Raw genomic sequence first — 20,886 nt, 5'->3', positions numbered from 1 at the left:
AGAGGAAGATGTGGGAGAGGACGAAGAATGAATGTGTGTGTTGTGTGTCCGTCAGGTGAGACACAAACTGAGGAGACGCTGCTCAAAGGCCCTTCTAGAAGAAAACAGACAGTTACTGTACCCACAGAGAATGAGACTCAATACAAACCCTCACATTTGCACATTTACTATTATGCACAACACACACACACACACACACACACACACAACACACACACACACACACACACACACAACACACACACACACACACACACACACACACACACACACACACACACACACACACACACACACACACACACACACACACACACACACACACACACACACACACACACAATTTCAGCCAATTTCATTCCTCATTCCTCCCCTGATTTTGCTGTTGTTTCTCTTGCGTCAATCAAATAAACAGGCTTGCCCGTTTCAGTACCTCAGCTCTGTGGGGACACGACCATGAAATCAAAACTACATTTCACTTGTAACACCAAACCATTTTGAGTGCCTGTCAGAATTAGTCATGATTGCATTAACATCGTTGCAGGTCAGGGCGATGAAACAACATCTCACCATGAGAGAAATGAGCTAAAAAAATGAAAAGCTGTCAGTGTTAACACAGCTCAATTAAACATAACAAGACTGTGCTATTTGAAAAGTTTATACAATTATGTTCATACCAAGCCAACCAGAATGAGCGATGGATCTCCAGAATGACCTACGGTCACTCCAAAATGCTTAGAAAAACCAATCAGCTGCCCTCATATCGCTCTTGCTGGCTTACTTCTGAAGCTAAGCAGGGTTGGTCCTGGTCGGTCCCTGAATGGGAGACCAGATGCTGCTGGAAGTGGTGTTGGAGGGCCAGTAGGAGGCACTCTTTCCTCTGGTCTAAAATAAATTTCCCTGTGTAGGGTACAGTCTTTCAGATGGGATGCTAAACGGGGTCCTGCTTCTCTGTGGTCACTATAGATCCCATGGCACTTATCGTAAGAGTAGGGGTGTTAACCCCGGTGTCCTGGTTATATTCCCAATCTGGCCCTCATACTATCAGTCACCTAATCATCCCKAACTTACAATTGGCTCATTCATCCCCCTGTAACTATTCCCCAGGTTGTTGCTGTAAATGAGAATATGTTTTCAGTCACCTGATAAAATAAGGGTTAAATAAAAAATAGAACTTGCTGGTTTCAACAACATAGCTATGAAGAAAGACACCAACCAAGTGCTTAAGCTGAGGCACACCTGTGATGTACATAGAGTCACAGTAACTGGTGATGGTAAACTCTCTTTTATATCTTTCTCCTCTAGACCAGCAGCAACCCATAAAGGAGACGAGACAAGCTAGACTGCTGTTGACAACAGCAGAATGCCATTCTGTGTTACTGATATGGAATCCTTCTCTGATAGAAGAGCAAGTTGTCAATGTGTTTTTAACTAGACAAGAGACATGCGGTCTGTGAAACATTTCTCTACTCTCCCCCATAGCACTTGGTGACCACACACAGATGCACACACAATGTGATCTGAGCCTTGTTAATCGAAGTGAGTCTGGGCAGATGTAGGACTTTAGACATTGGGAATCTGCATGTGGCAACAAGACCCACAGAGACATACTGTACACACAGGTCTCACAGACAGAGCATAGCCTTATCCGGTCCTCGATAGAATGCAACTAGCGAGATCGAAAGAGAGGGAAAAAGAGAGGCAGAAAAATGGATGTGTACGAGCCTTAAAGCGTCAACTAGAAGGAACTACCATAATGGATAGAACTGTTGAATAAACCAGTAAAGAATCTCACACATCTGAGATGCTGCTGCTAGAAGAAGTTGACTGCAATTTGGCACAACAGCAGACAAGCTCAGTCCTTGGGTGGAGGGAGATGGAATGAGAGAGGGAGAGTAATGAGGAAATCGATTGATGTGATACTTGTGAAATGATGAGCTGAGTAAAGAATGCCTACCTTGTTAAAGAGTGATTCTCCATGGCTTTGGCTGGATGATGGAATAAACAATGAACAGCATTGCATCATCATTACTTCTCAGTCGGTGCTGAAAGAGATTCAGCATGGGACTAGTGATAAGGATTGTTATTTCTAAATACCAAAAATAAAAAATAAACAATATTCATGGTTAAATTACAAATTGGTGTTATATAGTTGATGTATGAAGCTTTTGTTGAGCTGGTGAGCTATGGTGAGATGGGGTAAAGTCAGATGGTAGACTGCGTGGTTGCTGTTAGTCCCTTATGAATGAACAATGACACAGTCAACAAGTACCTTAGTTAATATCCAGGTAGTAATCGTTCCACACTAGTGATGAAGTACTCAACAGGGACATGTTACAGTACGTACAGAGAAAGCACTTCATTGAACTGATCTTTGTGAAATTGAATTGGAGTCCCATTCACACATCCACCCATCCATCCACCCCATTTCATCCACCCCACCCCATCCCTCCTCCACCCCATCCCCATCTCTCCTCTCCTCCACCCACCCATCTCTCTCCACCCCACCTATCCCTCGCTCCACCCCACCCCATCTCTCCTCCACCCCACCCCATCCCTCCTCCACCCCACCCCACCCCTTCCACCCCACCCCATCCCTCCTCCACCCCATCTCTCCTCCACCCCATCCCATCTCTCCTCCTCCACCCCATCTCTCCTCCTCCTCCACCCCATCACATCTCTCCTTCACCCCATTTCCATCTCCTCTCCTCCACCCCACCCCATCCTCCTCCACCCCATCTCTCCTCCACCCCATTCCCAGCTCTCCTCTCCTCCACCCCATCCTATATTTTCAAGGCAGCATCCTCTCAGTGTGTTTCACTGGGACAGCAACTCAGTCAAAATGTGAGAGTTTTGTTTTGGAAGCAGGTAAACATTTGGGATGTCTCATTCCATACTTAAACATGCAGAACATTGAACAGCTAGCTTTTTTCCAAATGGCAATTTTTTTCTCTCTAGTACAGCGTGGTTTAGGCTACACAGAACACGAAAGTACCAATCCTACCAGGTTGGACATATTGCTTTAAACCACCAAATTGTTTATACGTCATGCATGCCACACAGATGATATTATGTTTATACAAAAATAACACCAGTGTCTATTACCGTGTATCATATAAATTACAGAAAGTTATTTTTCTGTCTTTTCGCAATTAGATGCAATTGAAAATGTATTAAAACACAAGAACTGGTTCGGGTAAACATCGGCCTATGTAAAATAAAGGGGTTATGACTTTAAAATGTGATATTCCAGTTTTCAATTTTTTATTTATTTACAACTGCGGAGAAGCTGCCCCAGAAGAAATCCCCCAAACCCAAAGAAAAGAAAGCTATCTAAGAAAGACAACGCTTTGGAGAAGCAATGCAGTCCTTTACAGTCAACAGTTATTGCACAATGCCTTAGCATGTTCATTTTGTCATACATGAGACAATGTGCAATAAGAGGAAAGGTCTTACAGATTGGTCAGAAGCAGCAATGGGCTTGTCCAACAGAGAAACCAAACTTTGTAAGGACTGTCTGGCTGTTCTTTAGTTCTCCATCCACCTCAGACATACAGACCTGTTGGTCTGCTTCTYTAGTACAGTTGTGCCAAGGTTAATAACAAAACAGCAAACAAACAAAAAGATTGGGGTGTTTCTAGCGGATGGAGTATCTGTTCACCTGTAGAATGGAAGGGCAACCAGTTCAATAAGAGATCACAACAGCACAACCATGGCAATAGAAGAAAGACAATCTTAGCGACGCTTCAAGTTCTTTGCATTCTCTGTCCACATTTACATGCAACAACATTTGCTATTTTGAGGAGATGGAAAGTATGGAAATACATTCACCTGACAATAATAGTTTAAAACAATCTGGTCAAAAAGAAAAAGTATWAAAAAAAAGAAGAAATTGTACAAAACAAGACTTTGGCAGAACATTCTTAAAGCTATGCTAGGTGATCACTGACTGACTGTCCCCTTTTCATTACCTAGAGTTCAAAGTTCAAAATCATCCCATGGCAATATTTACACAGTATATTAGTAAATGTAGTAAATGTAGAAGTGCAGTCTTCCAAATAGATTATCTCAGAAGAAAAGAAAGATTTACCATTGAAAACGAGTCCCCAAAATGTGTCCCGAAAATGAGTCTGTCTGTCTAACATGCTGACCAAACTGTCCACTTGTGTGCGCGAGTGTTGGAAAATAAATGTCCACATACATGTTATTCAATCATTTAATCCAAACTGCTCATGCGCATCAACGGGCGTCTGCATAGCCAGGCACTAAAATAGAACTTGGTTCTATTTTAGACGCTTAATGCGCTGTAAGTCCCGCCTTACCATCTACTCATTGGTTTTTACAAGCATATACCCACGTGAGTGACTGAAAGATGAACAAGGTCCACACAGCCATATAAAATCCACAGAAGAAAGATGAACAAGGAGAGATCAATAACTAAACAGCAACCCAATGTTTATCTCCTAGACAAATTAGCTAGCAACAGCAAATGTTTCATGTGTGTTTCGACCTTTCCCCAAATTAATATAGCTAATTAAAAGTTGGTTTTGGTATTTTAACCTACGTGTCATGAACGTGTCTGGTAGGGATAGACAAAATCAATATGCACACGATGACGCACGTGTAGAGCCGGTTTGGTCAGCATGTAACGGACACAACAGCAAAAGCATCTTGTTTCTGTTTACGGACACAAATAGGAAGAGGAAGTGATGTCACTACCGGTTTAACAGTTCTACTCTAAACAGTTTCCTAAGTCATTAGAATAAAAAAGGTTAACGCTTGATTTGGATGAAATCGAAATTCATYCCCTCTTTTCGACAAGTCGACTAAAGTCACTACCCAGTTGTCTAAGTGCACCAATCCTCTCAAAAAATAAATTAAACTCCCAGTCATATTAGTCTGAAAGAACAGACCCCATGTAATAAATATATTTATATAGAGATTAAAAATCATATATACTCCAAATTAATTTAACATTACTTCAATGTTCTGTTTACTACCATGTTCTATTTGACTCGCTTTCATTGGGGCCTCATTTGATTTAAGTTACTGAGAGAAATAGCAGAATTTAAGCTACTGTCTCTTTAAGACTGTATATAGTGAAGGGAAAGAGGTGGTAAGGCTAGATTGCTGAAAGAGTATGTCCAATCGCATGGCCTACAGTGAGTAAACAGTTTATTTTTAGCTTCCTTAGCCCCAGCATCGGACAACCAACCATGGGTTACAAATGTGGCATAAATATACTGTATATAGAAACATATTCTGCTGTTGATTCATCTCCTTCATGGACTGTACTGTCACCAAAACACTTCAGCCTATACATATATATTCCAAAATATTAAAAAATACTAAATATAAAAATACAGAAGAATTGTAAAAAATGAACAAAACATTTAGTTTATATGAAAATCATGCAAGAAAGCTTCCCAATAATGATGTACTAAGCAAGGAGACCAGCCAGAAGAGGGAGGCGCAGCGCGAGCAGGCTTACGGCAGCAGGCTTACGGCAGCAGGCAGACTATGTTCTGTAAACATCGTTGTAGTCCATGACACATATATTGGCAGTGACACGTTGTTTTGCATCCATCAATTTTGGGGTCAGAGTGGAATAGAAATGAAACCTCAATAACGATGGGGTACGAAACAACAACAACAACCTATAAAATATGTCTCTGAGTAAGTAGAAAAGGTGTATCATCAGAGGGTTCTATCGAAGTAAGTAACCTAGATATGAAAATAAGGTTGAAAATATGGCAGTAGTACATCGATAGCACATATCCTGTTGAGGGCTTCACACTCTCTGTCACAGAGTTGGTGGTCGGAGTGGGAGTCAGCCCAAGTTGAAACTCTCTGTACCATCATTTAAAACAACGACATACACCACACAATACAGGAGCTCTCATGTTCTCAACATCTCTGGTTGTATCGTCCTCTTCTTCTTAGAGTATTCCTCTTCTTGTTAGAGTATTCCTCTTCTTGTTAGGCCATTATCTGTGGTTGGTGGGTTGGTTGGTAGGTGGGTTGACCCTAGAGGACATGTGGGGATGTGTTGTGTCCCTATGCTAGCAGGCCAGCCTCTAATGGTTGCATCTCCCAGAGGCATTGTGGTAGAGATCGATAGTCCTTTGTCACTCTGAAGCAGACACAGTGACACTCGATAATGACACACACGGTCAAGCTGTAGCTAACAGGAACAAGCCCAACGCCCTTTCGTCAACAGTGAAAAAAGAGTTGTACATTTTCCTTGTTAAGGTACAGATCAGAATGTGTTCGTGTTCTGTTTTTTTATGTGTGGAAAAAAGGAGTGACAGACTAAAGAAAAAACAACTACCCATTTCTGTCTTAAACACAGGAAAAGGTAGGTCCTAACCCCGACAAATAATGACTCCCAAAACAATCTCTAAATTCCCATTATATTTAACACGGCTGAAACATGGATCAAATACGTTACGCATACGAGAGAGGGAGAAACGGACGTTCTTATTCTTACTCCATATTGAGGCAGTATCGTAAGCTGTCAACTTCCTCTCAACGGGCTAGGGAAAACCAGAACCCTGATTGGATGGGATGATGTTATCAGATGAGGGAGATGCCCCTCCCTTTTTTTCCACATGGTCTTGCTATGATCCCACTCCACAGAGAGGGGGTTCCCTCTGGCTCTAGCCTGCTGCTAGCTTTTCTTTGAATGTGTTGTTTTAAGATAGTTCTCTTTTCTGTTAATATAGACTAGCATCCTTTGTACTTTCCTTCCATAAAAACAGGAGAAATCATAATAAAATCATGTCAAATGGACCCAGAAGAACCAAACTAAAGTGAGAGATGTTTAGACGGTTGAACCTTCATCCTTGAAAATATGTAGTTTATCAGAATGAATGAAGACATGGGTTCCTGGATTGAACTGCATAACCCATTAGTACATCTTGCTTCAAAACAGATCCAATGCATACACACTGTACAGTTAAAACACAGATTGAGAAATGGAGTGGCAAAACTTAGTAGCTGAAAGCTGTTAAATCACATGGCCCATGTCCATCTGATCATCAAATCAGCTTGGAGCTGTGCTGAAGAGCCTATAAAGCATATATACTGTATGTACACATAGATATACTCTAAAAGTTCTGTGTCAGTTAGTGTATGCAGGGTGTAATTAGCACGTACAAGAGGATAAACATGTTGTGTTTCAGTTCTGAGCTATCTGAGGTTAAAATAAAACAATGAAATGTTACAGGACAAAAAAAGAAGATATTAAAACTCCAAACATGGACAGTAGGACAGGCTACAGCCTTCGACAGAGCAGACTGGTGGACCCCACATGGCCCCTCCCACCCATGAGTTTGGGGCGCGATGTGATTTGATGGTCTATATGTCACTCTGCTGCACATACTTAAAGGGCATACACACCACAGTCAGTGCCAGCCCATGGGAATGGCAAGGTGGGGTGGGTGGGTGGGGCAGGTGAGAGGTAGGTGTAGGGTTCAGGAAGTGGAGGGAACAGGAGGCGGAGGACGAGGAGTAGGTGAAGAGGGTAAGGTGAAGAGGGGGAGACACTGGGACCCCTTGCCTGCTCTGGGTCTACCCTCTGTGAGATGAGTGGCGTACCGCTTGTCCTCCTGGTGGTGGAAGAGAGGAAGTGCAGGAGGGTAACCAGCCGGCCGACAGGGGGGATGGACAGAGCAGAATGGAAGAGAGGAGAAGAGAGGAGGTGATCAGCAGGAGGCCTCGTGGCTGATGTCTGGAGCTTCTGCCCCCCCAGAGAAGGAGCTGGGCATATGCTGGAGCTCCACCTCATCACTGCTGCTTTCATCGATGTCAGGGATCCGCGCCTCTTCCTCAGACAGGGGAACAAACTCAGGGTGGGCCATGAAGTTATGGATGGAATTTTTTGATTCTCGGTTCTCTAGCCCCGGGTAAAGAGAGCTACGGAACGCATTTACCACCTTAATCTGTTAGAGAGAGAAAGGTGGGGGCAGGGGGGATAGAGATTGAGGGATGGAGAAAGAGGGGCAGTGCAGAGAGAGAGAGAAATAAAATAGCAGTTAGTATGAGGGTCCTGGCTCAGTCTTCCTGTGTTGATGGTGATGAGAGGAGGCAGGCAGGGTAATCTGCTAGGGGGTACAAAGGGTGGTCAGTGAGAGTTGAGAAGTGAAGTATTCTGGGATGGCAGTCTTGATCACTTGCCCGATCATCAAATCAAACAGCAGGCAAAAGGAAGACACACAGGAGCCACAAAACCCCCAAATCAAAAATGCACAGTCAACTACAACATACAGTATGACACGAGGGTGAGTAGAAAACACATGAGCACTGCAAAACAAATACACAAAAAAGCATTAACACTAAAATACAGTACAATATGCAAACAAACCGGGAAAATAAATACCAACATATGAGGTGGGAACACATGATAATGACGGTGTACGGATACTGAGCAAGCAACGGGACAAAAACCACACAGCTACTTAATTCTACAGCACACCCCCCAAACACACTGACACATAAAGTACATCATGCTATCTGAGGCAACAAGCTGCAGGTTCTAATCACCAGCCTACACACAGCTAGCTGGGAGCATCTCAATGTTCTATAATGAAGATAGGGATGGAGGTTTGGATGTTGTCTGTTGGGCTGTTTGGTTGGCGACCAAAGATGAGTCCAGTTCGGGGACATTTTGTAGGAAAGGCAGGAGTGTGGAAAGGGACAGAGGATGAGAGGGAGGAAGGCAGAGGACGGAAGATTAGAAATGTAAAGTGGTGAAGAGGGAAAAGGATGAACGGTTGATGCTGCAATAAAACGACCATGCACTTCATACATGTACAGTAGACACACACCTTCTCACTCACAAACAGACCCGCTCACTCACACCCCTCACTCACTAACACTCACACCCACAAACACACACGTAAAACTGATTGTACTCAACACTTTCTACAAMTCAGGAAAAGGAATGTGAACTCCAGCACAAGGTGAGTGGATATTATTTTCTCTCTAACTACTACTCTGTATCCAACCTCCCACCACACCATCTACTAAACTACAGACTGATGCATCATGTTAGACCAACACAGCTACTCTGATGAATGTGTAGAACATTTACAGCCCAGGCCTGTCAGCTATGCAGGAAGGGGTAGGACGCAGTGTGTGTGTGGTGTGTCAGCCAGGCAGGCAAGGGTAGTTAAGAGGAGCTGACAGGCGTTCTCCTACAGGCCTGTGAGGAGAACACAGAGGGTCACAGAGTGAGAGAGAGATGACTGTGCAGACACCCATACATCAGAGGTGTGAAAATGAGCACTGCTGGCTGGCAGAGGGACTATGTGTGTGTGTTTGTGTGAGAGAGTGAGTAAGTGAGAGAGTGAGTAACGGAGAGAGTGAGTAAGTGAGAGAGTGAGTAAGTAAGTGAGAGAGTGAGTAAGTGAGTCACTTAGAGAGTGAGTCACTGAGAGAGTGAGTAACTGAGAGAGTGAGTAAGTGAGAGAGTGAGTGAATGAGTAAGTGAGAGAGTGAGTAAGTGAGAGAGTGAGTAACAGAGAGTGAGTAACGGAGAGAGTGAGTAAGTGAGAGAGTGAGTAACAGAGAGTGAGAGAGTGAGTAAGTGAGAGAGTGAGTAACTGAGAGAGTGAGTAACTGAGCGAGTGAGTAACTGAGATAGTGAGTAAAGGAGAGAGTGAGTAAGTGAGAGAGTGAGTAAGTGAGAGAGTGAGTAAGTGAGAGAGAGAGGACCACCAAAAAAGTGAAAAGGGTTCAAATTTGGTGGGCTGTATGTAGCCTATCCAATCAGCCTCTGTGTTTATCCTTCTTATTCCAGGCAGGCTTCTCTGGCCGTGTGTGTGTGTGTGCGTGCGTGTTTCAGAGAGCATTGTGATGTCGAACAAAAGTATTTCCATGCCAGGAGGAAACACACACACACACACACACACACACACACACGCACGCACGCACGCACGCACGCACGCACGCACGCACACACACGCACACACAACTACTGGTCCGATTCACTCCTTTGGTCTGTTGTTACCCTGTAGTCAGAATGGCGAGAGTCCTGAGAGGAGAAGAGAGGGACACAGAGGAGAGGAAAGACAGACAGATGATTGGGATAGGATGGAAATATACAGCAGAGAGAGAAGCAACAAAGGTTCTGAGCGAGAGATAAAGGAGTGAAACATGAGAGAAACAGTATGAGAGAAAACAGCAGAGCTGTGGACTCGAGTCACAAATATGATGACTTGCAACTCGACTTTAACACCAATGACTCGTGACTTAACTTGGACTTGAACCTTTTGACTCGAACTGACTTGATACCCTCTCCAAGCCCAAATATAAAAAATGATGCTATTAAAAAAAGTGTGCAGTGCATCAACTCTTCATTTAACTTCTTTGATATAGGGGGCAGCATTTTCACTTTTGGATGAATTGAGTGCCCATAGTGAACTGCCTACTACTCTGTCCCAGATACTAATATATGCATATTATTATTACTATTGGATATAAAACACTCTGAAGTTTCTAAAACTGTTTGAATGATGTCTGTGAGTATAACAGAACTCATATGGCAGGCAAAAACCTGAGAAAAAATCCAAACAGGAAGTGAGAATTCTGAGACTGGTCATTGTTAAACTCATCGCCTATTCAATTCCCTGTAATATATGGATKTGTTTGCACTTCCTATGCCTTCCACTAGATGTCAACAGTCTGTATAACGCTGAATGAAGGCTATACTGTGATGTGGGACCGGATGGGAGGTGTTTGAGTCAGTGGTCTGGCAGATTACCAGTTCTTGGTCATGCGCATTCCTCATGATATCGCCATGCGTTCCATTACTTATAGAGATTGAAAAGAATTCTCCGGTTGGAACCTTATTGGATATATATGATAAAAACATCCTGAAGATTGATTCTCTACTAAGTTTGACCAGTTTATTCGACTTGTAATATAACTTTTGGAAGTTTTTGTCCGACGTTTGCTTGCATCTGCGRGAGCGTTTGGACACGTGTACTACACATGCTAGCAAAAGTAGCTAATTGGACATAAGTAATGGACATTATCCAACAAAACAACGATTTATTGTGGAACTAGGATTCCTGGCAGTGCATTCTGATGAACATAATCAAAGGTAAGGGAATATTTATGATGTAATTTCGTATTTCTGTTGACTCCAACATGGCGGAGAAATGTTGTTAAATCTGAGCGCCGTCTCAGATTATTGCATGGTGTGCTTTTTACGTAAAGTTTTTTAATATTCTGACACAGCGGTTGCATTAAGAACAAGTGTATCTTCAATTCTGTGTAAAACATGTATCCTTCATCAAAGTTTATGATGAGTATTTCTGTTATTTGACGTGGCTCTCTGCAATTACTCCGGATATTTTGGAGGCATTTCTGAACATGGCGCCAATGTAAATCGAGATTTGTGGGACATAAATATGCACATTATCGAACAAACAAAAATGTATTGTGTAACATGATGTCCTATGAGTGTCATCTGATGAAGATCATCAAAGGTTAGGTGATTAACTTTATCTCTATTTCTGCTTTTTGTGACTACTATCTTTTGCTGGGAAAATGGCTGTGTTTTCTGTGGCTATGTACTGAGCTAACATAATTGTTTGGTGTGCTTCCCCGTAAATCCTTTTTGAAATCAGACATGTTGGCTGGATTCACAACATGTGTAGCTTTAATTTGGTGTCTTTCATGTGTGATTTCATGTAAGATTGATTTTTTATAGTAATACACTGCTCAAAAAAATTAAAGGAACACTTAAACAACACAATGTAACTCCAAGTCATCACACTTCTGTGAAATCAAACTGTCCACTTAGGAAGCAACACTGATTGACAATAAATTTCACATGCTGTTGTGCAAATGGAATAGACAACAGGGAAATTATAGGCAATTAGCAAGACACCCCCAATAAAGGAGTGGTTGCAGGTGGTGACCACAGACCACTTCTCAGTTCCTATGCTTCCTGGCTGATGTTTTGGTCACTTTGAATGCTGGCGGTGCTTTCACTCTAGTGGTAGCATGAGACGGAGTCTACAACCCACACAAGTGGCTCAGGTAGTGCAGCTCATCCAGGATGGCACATCAATGCGAGCTGTGGCAAGAAGGTTTGCTGTGTCTGTCAGCGTAGTGTCCAGAGCATGGAGGCGCTACCAGGAGACAGGCCAGTACATCAGGAGACGTGGAGGAGGCCGTAGGAGGGCAACAACCCAGCAGCAGGACCGCTACCTCCGCCTTGTGCAAGGAGGAGCAGGAGGAGCACTGCCAGAGCCCTGCAAAATACCTCCAGCAGGCCACAAATGTGCATGTGCTGCTCAAACGGTCAGAAACAGACTCCATGAGGGTGGTATGAGGCCCGACGTCCACAGGTGGGGGTTGTGCTTACAGCCCAACACCGTGCAGGACGTTTGGCATTTGCCAGAGAACACCAAGATTGGCAAATTCGCCACTGGCGCCCTGTTCTCTTCACAGATGAAAGCAGGTTCACACTGAGCATGTGACAAACGTGACAGAGTCTGGAGACGCCGTGGAGAACGTTCTGCTGCCTGCAACATCCTCCAGCATGACCGGTTTGGCGGTGGGTCAGTCATGGTGTGGGGTGGATTTCTTTGGGGGGCCGCAACACCTCCATGTGCTCGCCAGAGGTAGCCTGACTGCCATTAGTACCGAGATGAGATCCTCAGACCCCTTGTGAGACCATATGCTGTTGCGTTGGCCCTGGGTTCCTCCTAATGCAAGACAATGCTAGACCTCATGTGGCTGGAGTGTGTCAGCAGTTCCTGCAAGAGGAAGGGCATTGACGCTATGGACTGGCCGCGCCGTTCCCCAGACCTGAATCCAATTGAGCACATCTGGGACATCATGTCTCGCTCCATCCACCAACGCCACGTTGCACCACAGACTGTCCAGGATTGGCGATGCTTTAGTCCAGGTCTGGGAGGAGACCCTCAGGAGACCATCCGCCACCTACAGGAGCATGCCCAGGCGTTGTAGGGAGGTCATAGAGGCACGTGGAGGCCACACACACTACTGAGCCTCATTTTGACTTGTTTTAAGGACATTACATCAAAGTTGGATCAGCCTGTAGTGTGGTTTTCCACTTTAATTTTGAGTGTGACTCCAAATCCAGACCTCCATGGGTTGATAACATTTGATTTCCATTGATATTTTTGTGTGATTTTGTTGTCAGCACATTCAACTATGTAAAGAAAAAAGTATTAATAAGAATATTTAATTCATTCAGATCTAGGATGTGTTATTTTAGTGTTCCCTTTATTTTTTTGAGCAGTGTATATTTGAATTTGGCGCTCTACATTTTTTAGGATTTTGGCCAAGTAGGACGTACCGTCCCACCTATCCCAGAGAAGTTAACGGATTACAGTTTGAATCGGACAGCAGCCAATCAAATGTGGCCAGCTGAGAAAAAGTTACGCGTGGCAGTACAGAGAACGTAGGTGGGTGAATTCAGTCGGAGCCCTTGGAAAGATGATACCCCAAATTATTATTTTCGGATAGAAAGACTACGCTGTAGTCAACAAAAACGGATTGCAACTTGCAAAACATGCGGGAAGAAAATGACAGATGGAGGCGCAACAACTTCCAACTTTGTTCGACATTTGAAGCTGCACAAAGAACGGTAAATCGTGGCTAATATAGCCGACAGCTATATATTTATTTACTTTACTAGTGTATCATGTAGGCTAACGTAACGTTAAATCAATGAGCCTCCACACAGTCAGTCAGTGTGGGAACGTGATCATTGCACCCAAGATTGAGCTACAACTGGCTAGGCAGTTGGTAGCTTAAATCCTGCCTGATGTTACTGCAGTTCCTAAAACCATTGACATACGTAGCCTACTGTAACCACACAGAGAGAGTGTGTACAGAGTTGTGTGTGTGTGAGAGAGAAGGTTGGGAAATTGTGTACAAGTCTACATCGCCCGATTGCGGCCCATAACGGGGGTCTTTTTCATGGCTACCCATGTATTTTCCATAGAAATTAATGTCTATTTGGAAAGTAATAAATATATATATACAGTGGGCGAAAAAAGTATTTAGTCAGCCACCAATTGTGCAAGTTCTCCCACTTAAAAGATGAGAGAGGCCTGTAATTGTCATCATAGGTACACTTCAACTATGACAGACAAATTAGAAAAAAGAATCCAGAAAATCACATTGTAGGATTTTTAATGAATTTATTTGCAAATTATGGTGGAAAATAAGTATTGGTCACCTACAAACAAGCAAGATTTCTGGCTCCTCGCAGACCTGTACCTTCTTCTTAAGAGGTTCCTCTGTCCCCCACTCGTTACCTGTATTAATGGCACCTGTTTGAACTTGTTATCAGTATAAAAGACACCTGTCCACAACCTCAAACAGTCACACTCCAAACTCCACTATGGCCAAGACCAAAGAGCTGTCAAAGGACACCAGAAACAAAATTGTAGACCTGCACCAGGCTGGGAAGACTGAATCTGCAATAGGTAAGCAGCTTGGTTTGAAGAAATCAACTGTGGGAGCAATTATTAGGAAATGGAAGACATACAAGACCACTGATAATCTCCCTCGATCTGGGGCTCCACGCAAGATCTCACCCCGTGGGGTCAAAATTATCACAAGAACGGTGAGCAAAAATCCCAGAACCACACGGGGGGACCTGTGAATGACCTGCAGAGAGCTGGGACCAAAGTAACAAAGCCTACCATCAGTAACACACTACGCCGCCAGGGACTCAAATCCTGCAGTGCCAGACGTGTCCCCCTGCTTAAGCCAGTACATGTCCAGGCCGTCTGAAGTTTGCTAGAGAGGCATTTGGATGATCCAGAAAAAGATTGGGAGAATTCATATGGTCAGATGAACCAAAATAGAACTTTTTGGTAAACACTCAACTCGTCGTGGTTTGGAGGACAAAGAATGCTGAGTTGCATTCAAAGAACACCATACCTACTGTGAAGCATGGGGGTGGAAACATCATGCTTTGGGGCTGTTTTTCTGCAAAGGGACCAGGACGACTGATCCGTGTAAAGGACAGAAGGCTAGTATCAGCTACATTTATGCCTTTACTAGACTATGGGGATATTTTATATATGAATGCTTCCGCTCAGTGTTTGAGATCAATTGACACTCTTTACCATGGCACTTTGAGATTTATTTTAAACTGCAAAACCCTTACGCACCACTGCACTTTATATACCAGGGTTGGCTGGCCTTCTCTAGTCACTTGTAGGCTCAGTCACTGGTATACTTTTATTTACAAAGCCATTTTGGGTTTACTACCTTTTTATTTGGGCATTTTTATTGTTCAGAAATGTGGTGTACTCTCCTCGTTCGCTAGACTTTATCCTGCTAACTGTTCAATGTCCGGAACTGAATTTGGTAAAGGTCTTATGTACTCTGCGCCACGTCTTGGAACACCTTACAAAATAATTTGAAACTGGAAGAACTTGTCCCGATTGGTGTTTTAAATCACTGATGAAGGATTTTGAGGCTGATCCCTGACCTGTCAATGTTTTTAATTTGCTGTTTTTGATATTGTTATACTCTTGTGAATTCAATGGTTTTTACTAGTTACTTGGAGTTTTTCATGTTGTCTTTCTGTAATTTTTGTAATGACTTGGTGCTGCCTATCTTGGCCAAAGACGCTCTTGAAAAATATATTTAAATCTCAATGAGCCCTTCCTGGTTAAATAAAGGTTAAATAAATAAAAATAATAAAAAAAATAATGAATGGGGCCATGTATCGTGAGATTTTGAGTGAAAACCTCCTTCCATCAGCAAGGGCATTGAAGAGAAACGTGGCTGGGTCTTTCAGCATGACAATGATCCCAAACACACCGCCCGGGCAACGAAGGAGTGGCTTCGTAAGAAGCATTTCAAGGTCCTGGAGTGGCCTAGCCAGTCTCCAGATCTCAACCCCATAGAAAATCTTTGGAGGGAGTTGAAAGTCCGTGTTACCCAGCAACAGCCCCAAAACATCACTGCTCTAGAGGAGATATGCACGGAGGAATGGGCCAAAATACCAGCAACAGTGTGTGAAAACCTTGTGAAGACTTACAGAAAACGTTTGACCTCTGTCATTGCCAACAAAGGTATATAACAAATTATTGAGATAAACTTTTGTTATTGACCAAATACTTATTTTCCACCATAATTTGCAAAATCATTAATTAAGAAATGCTACAATGTGATTTTCTGGATTTTTTTTTCTCATTTTGTCTGTCATAGTTGAAGTGTACCTATGATGAAAACTACAGGCCTCTCTCATCTTTTTAAGTGGGAGAACTTGCACAATTGGTGGCTGACTAAATACTTTTTTGCCCCACTGTATATATTAAAGCATTCATGATTTGCGTAAATGTAATATACCAACTCTTACTCTTGTTAAAAATYTGAAATGGTATTACATTTGGTGAAGACCACATTATGACTTGTTTAGGACTCGAAACTCAAAGTTTAGGACTTGAGACTTGACTCGGACTTGCCTGTCTTGACTTGGGACTTGAGTGCTTAGACTTGAAGCTTACTTGTGACTTGTAAAACAATGACTTGGTCTCACCTCTGGAAAACAGAGAGTGAAAGATGGAAAGTAGAAAAAGAGGTAAAGGGTGGGAATCAGGTGCTGCAGCTGTTGGATCAGAAAAGGGAGCGAAAGGAGAAAGGGTCATGGGTGAAAAAAAGAGGTGATCACGTTAAATTCTCTAACTGTGCACATATACTGGGGATAGGGGTCAGAGGTTAAAGGTGACATCTCGACAAAACAGTTTAGTCCTTAAGCTATTTTAAGTCCACTTTGTACCATGTTTGTGCTGATACAATGTTGTGTTGCTCCCATGCTGATTTGTCATGTGTTGCTTCCATGCTGTGTTGCTGTCTTAACTCTCTATTTATGTAGTGTTGTGGTGTCTCTTGTCGTGATGTGTGTGTTGTCCTATATATTTATTTTWAATCCCAGCGCCCTTCCCCGCAGGAGGCCTTTTGCCTCTTGGAAGGCCATCATTCTAAATAAGAATTTGTTCTTAACTGACTTGCCTAGTTAAAGCCCCCCAAAAAAGAAGGTTAAATTAAAAATTAAAAACAATGTATGTAAAGAGGTTAATGACTTATTTCTATAGTTATATATTTTCCATATTCTTCAGTCCTAATCGTCTTTTCTTTTTTTAATCCTATTCAGAGTTTTCTCAGACTTTAGTCAGCTCTGTAAATCCGTTGCCTGCACCACCTCTTCCTGTCCTCCAGAACTTCAGTGTGTGACGAATGACTCTGCAACTCCGCCTCTTTAAGCCCAGGGTTTTAAGTCCTCATATATGTGTGTGTGTGTGTGTGTGTGTGTGTGTGTGTGTGTGTGTGTGTGTGTGTGTGTGTGTGTGTCTCTCGGCCTTGTTACATGTGACACGGTGGAGGGATATGGGAACACGGGGCTTATTAGTAGCTAGAAGCTAATGAGCCGGCTAATTGGCTTTAAATGTAGCTAACCGGTAGGACATTTAGGGGTTTTCGATAGCTAACTAGAGTTTTAGCTGCTATGAGAGGCACTACTGGTAACGTTACTGGCTATGTTAGCTAGCTAGCCACTGCACTGGCTAGTTTTGCTACCCCCTTTCACCACACAAGACATCGTGAAACGTCTCAAGCGTATTCTTGAAGGTTATTGAAACAATTGCTGTTTTACTAGCACATCGGTTATTTATCTTTCTACCAACAGCCGCAGTCTTGACACAATCTAAACCAACAACAGAGTAATCTTGAAAAGATGCTGGCTATTTCCACATTGAGAATTATTTGTATTTTTGTCACATGCAAACATCGAGAAATGATTGTTCATTTAAGCCGTTTACATTTGTTTTTTTAAATGTGTCAGTGTTGTATGGATAGTCACATGGAAATGAAATATCTTCACAATACTTTTGCTATTCTTTTCAAGTTGGCACACCCCGTCACAATATATTTTTTTTAAATTTCCATAAAAATGTATACATTTCGAATAAGGTAATTGCAAACATGATATTGATTTTATACATTTTTCTATCTTTTGGCATTTCCAATTGAGTTTTGCGCAGCTAAGATGCTTCATAGAGTACGCATGGCCCGTTATTATAATACCAGATTATGTGCTTGCAAGAATTTACTGCTCCTACCGACAGTTAGCCGTCACAGTTGGTAAGGCACTAAGTTCCAGTCATGCCTATGTTGCTTGTGGGGCTAAGTTTGAAATCCCCCCATGGGTGGCCATAAAACATTGAAAAATGTTAGACTCACATTTTCCTGCATATTGTTTGGGGTAAGAAAAATACAATCACTTCCCCTCCCACCGTAGAAAAGTTATAATTAGGTGCTATCTCACCCTGCAGCTGCAGTACTTTTACCCGCCCAGTAGCTCGTCTCTTTCCAATGGGTCAAACATATTCACTCAGATTGGTTTCTTGGGACTGTATAAAACCTACCAACCTACTACAGGGCGCGACCCCTCTCAGGTCTGCTCAAGGCATGTCTCCTTAGCTGCACCAACGTCAGCTCCCCGGGATTTCACGCAGAAGAAATATTCCCTTCTTCACGACGCAGAAAGCACCGCAGATTACAAATTCACTAAACTTCCTAGAGTTTCCATCTTATTAATTACACCCCCACCGAGCCGGCTGGTCATTCCACCACCGTCAGTTTCCCTTACAGTGGGATTTATGATGACATCAATGCAATATTAGCCCACTTTTAAGTCCAACAACATAACCGGAAACAAAAACGAACTACAGCAAGATTTCGTTTGCAAAACGAACATGCAAGAGATTTATGTTGTAGTGCACTTGGAGGTAGGATTTCTATGCATGACATTCACAACGTAGCCGTACTCTAAGCAACAGACTGTGGCCATAACCATCAGAGCTGTTCAGTTAGGCTCTATGAATAGACTATTGCCACATTGGATCTGTGCCATCTCATATTGACTGGACCTGTGTTTTGCAGCATGGGCCGGTCTAAGGTAGATGCGCTTTGATTTAAGATCAATAAGGGATGAGCTACATGTACCACATGGGACATTTGTTCATATCCTTTGCTACGTTTGGTGCAGTTTTAGCCCCAGTTATTGGATCCATTTGTATTCAGGCAATGGGGAGTGATTGCTTTCCTACAGAGGCACAAACTGTAGCATTTTACGACATCTTTGAAATATGCGAGTCAGGTTAATAGCTTTTTTGTCTTAAAGGGGCAGTGTTGTATTTTGGAGACAGGTTGAACTAAGTATAGTCCCCCCTCCCCAACTTCTAGGCCAATGGCAGAGAGACATAATTTTGTCTGATTTTCTGTTAATGGATTTGGGCCATATCGGCATTTTATTTTGGTAAAGGTTGTTGTCTTGCATCATAACAGATCACAACATTTTAGTCACTCTTTGGTCATAAGGGACAGTGAAGAAACAGGCTTAATGCTGCTGCATGTTTAAAAATATATATCATGGCATGTGGCTACCCTTGGACCCACACATTGGGCTGCTACTGGTAGGCTGAAATGATAGAACCGCTATTTCTGGGTAACTGTTATGGATACATTTTGCTCCACTTGTTTTTTGATGGAAGGCCACTCTGGTAGGCTACATTATGATAATGGCCCCACGTAGCCTACTTTGACCACTATTGAAAACTGTAACTTCAAAGCGAGTCAGCCTTAGTGTTCACGAGTAAACGTTGGAAGTTGCACATAATTTACCCACGTTCAGTTTGCGCTCAGCAGAGAATTATTTCTGCTCAGTACAAAAAGTTGAGGGAACATTGCTCCAGTGTAGTTTCACTTTTTCAAGAATAGAAGTGGGTGTGGCAGGGTATGAAATATTGTAAATAAAGGATTTCGAGATAAACATCTGCTCATGTGGGAATTAGACCTCACAACTTTGAACTATGAGCAATTGGTTTTTAAGCAGACCTGTGCACAACCAATTGTAGCAGATAATAGAAAGAAGACATCCAATTTGGACATGAACACATTGTTATGTGTTTTGATGGATGTATGCTACGAAATTAAACATATAATCCTCATCAGCCTATGTTTTTCTTTCTTTGTAAAAGCACCATAGATTTTGTTTGAAACGGTAAGCAAATTGAATTTGGTCTATGTGGAATGTACCTTAACTGCCCTTTTGAATTTTTGGTAGTGTAGTCAAGGAAGCATCATTCAAACTATATTGTCTAGTGTAACTCCACTTACCAAGACAATACCCCAAATAGGCAACACTGTCCAACCCTGCTTTTTAGTAAGACTTGAAGTGGTACCACCCAGCCTGTCTAGAATGGGAGTTGTTTTCACATCATACTGACCCTTCCCTTGAGATGGGTAGAGCACCTTACATATGATTTCTGGGTGATAAGGGAAACACTCTTATAAGATATGGAAATGGCAATATATGTTGACATACGGCACTATCATGCCATATCATTACACAACCTTCCATCTGATACTAAAAAGAATCATTAAAATGCCAACACTGTTTTCTTTTTTTAACCCTCGCATGTGACAATGCTGTTCGGGCTGGCCGCGCTGGTTTTTCCTGTGACAAATAGTTTCCTTTATCTAGGCGCCGTACTGATCTATCTCTTGCCTCCGCTCGTTTTCCTTTTCCCCTCGGTTGAAAGGCTGGTGTTGTGTTGCGGAGAGAGGGTGAATAGGCGGGGGTTGTGGCCAGCGCCTGCTCTTGAATAGAGTGGCCAGGCGCCATTCTTCATGCTAGCCAGTCTCTTTGAAAGGCGGGAAGGAGAGGGAGATACATGATTGAAGTAGGAGGAGGGGAGCAAAGGTATTTCCCTTCTTGCTGAGGGAGTGAGCAGATAGAAAGAAGAGTAAGTTGGGGAGGACTGAAGGAGAACAAGGGAGGGGAAGAAATAGACATAAGTGGTAGGGCGATGAATG

The 20,886-nt window shown here is 42.8% G+C and overlaps 1 protein-coding gene across 3 annotated transcripts in view; it reads right to left on the bottom strand.

Moving 5' to 3' along the window:
* Positions 1 to 3,242: 3,242 nt before the first annotated feature.
* Positions 3,243 to 20,886, bottom strand: part of LOC111970339 (plasma membrane calcium-transporting ATPase 1-like) — a 176,772-nt gene continuing 159,128 nt past the window's right edge. For all 3 annotated transcript variants that reach the window (XM_023997019.2, XM_070445721.1, XM_023997018.2), the window contains one exon: positions 3,243 to 7,943. In XM_023997019.2, coding sequence (XP_023852787.1) covers positions 7,707 to 7,943 — 237 coding nt within the window. In that variant the 3' untranslated portion in view covers positions 3,243 to 7,706. The remainder of the gene's footprint in view (positions 7,944 to 20,886) is intronic.

This window comes from Salvelinus sp. IW2-2015, linkage group LG11 (assembly GCF_002910315.2).
Source record: "Salvelinus sp. IW2-2015 linkage group LG11, ASM291031v2, whole genome shotgun sequence".
NCBI classification, from domain to species: Eukaryota; Metazoa; Chordata; class Actinopteri; order Salmoniformes; family Salmonidae; genus Salvelinus; species Salvelinus sp. IW2-2015.
The sequence above is the reverse complement of the archived record's forward strand: the minus strand, read 5'-3'. Positions and strand labels throughout refer to the sequence as shown.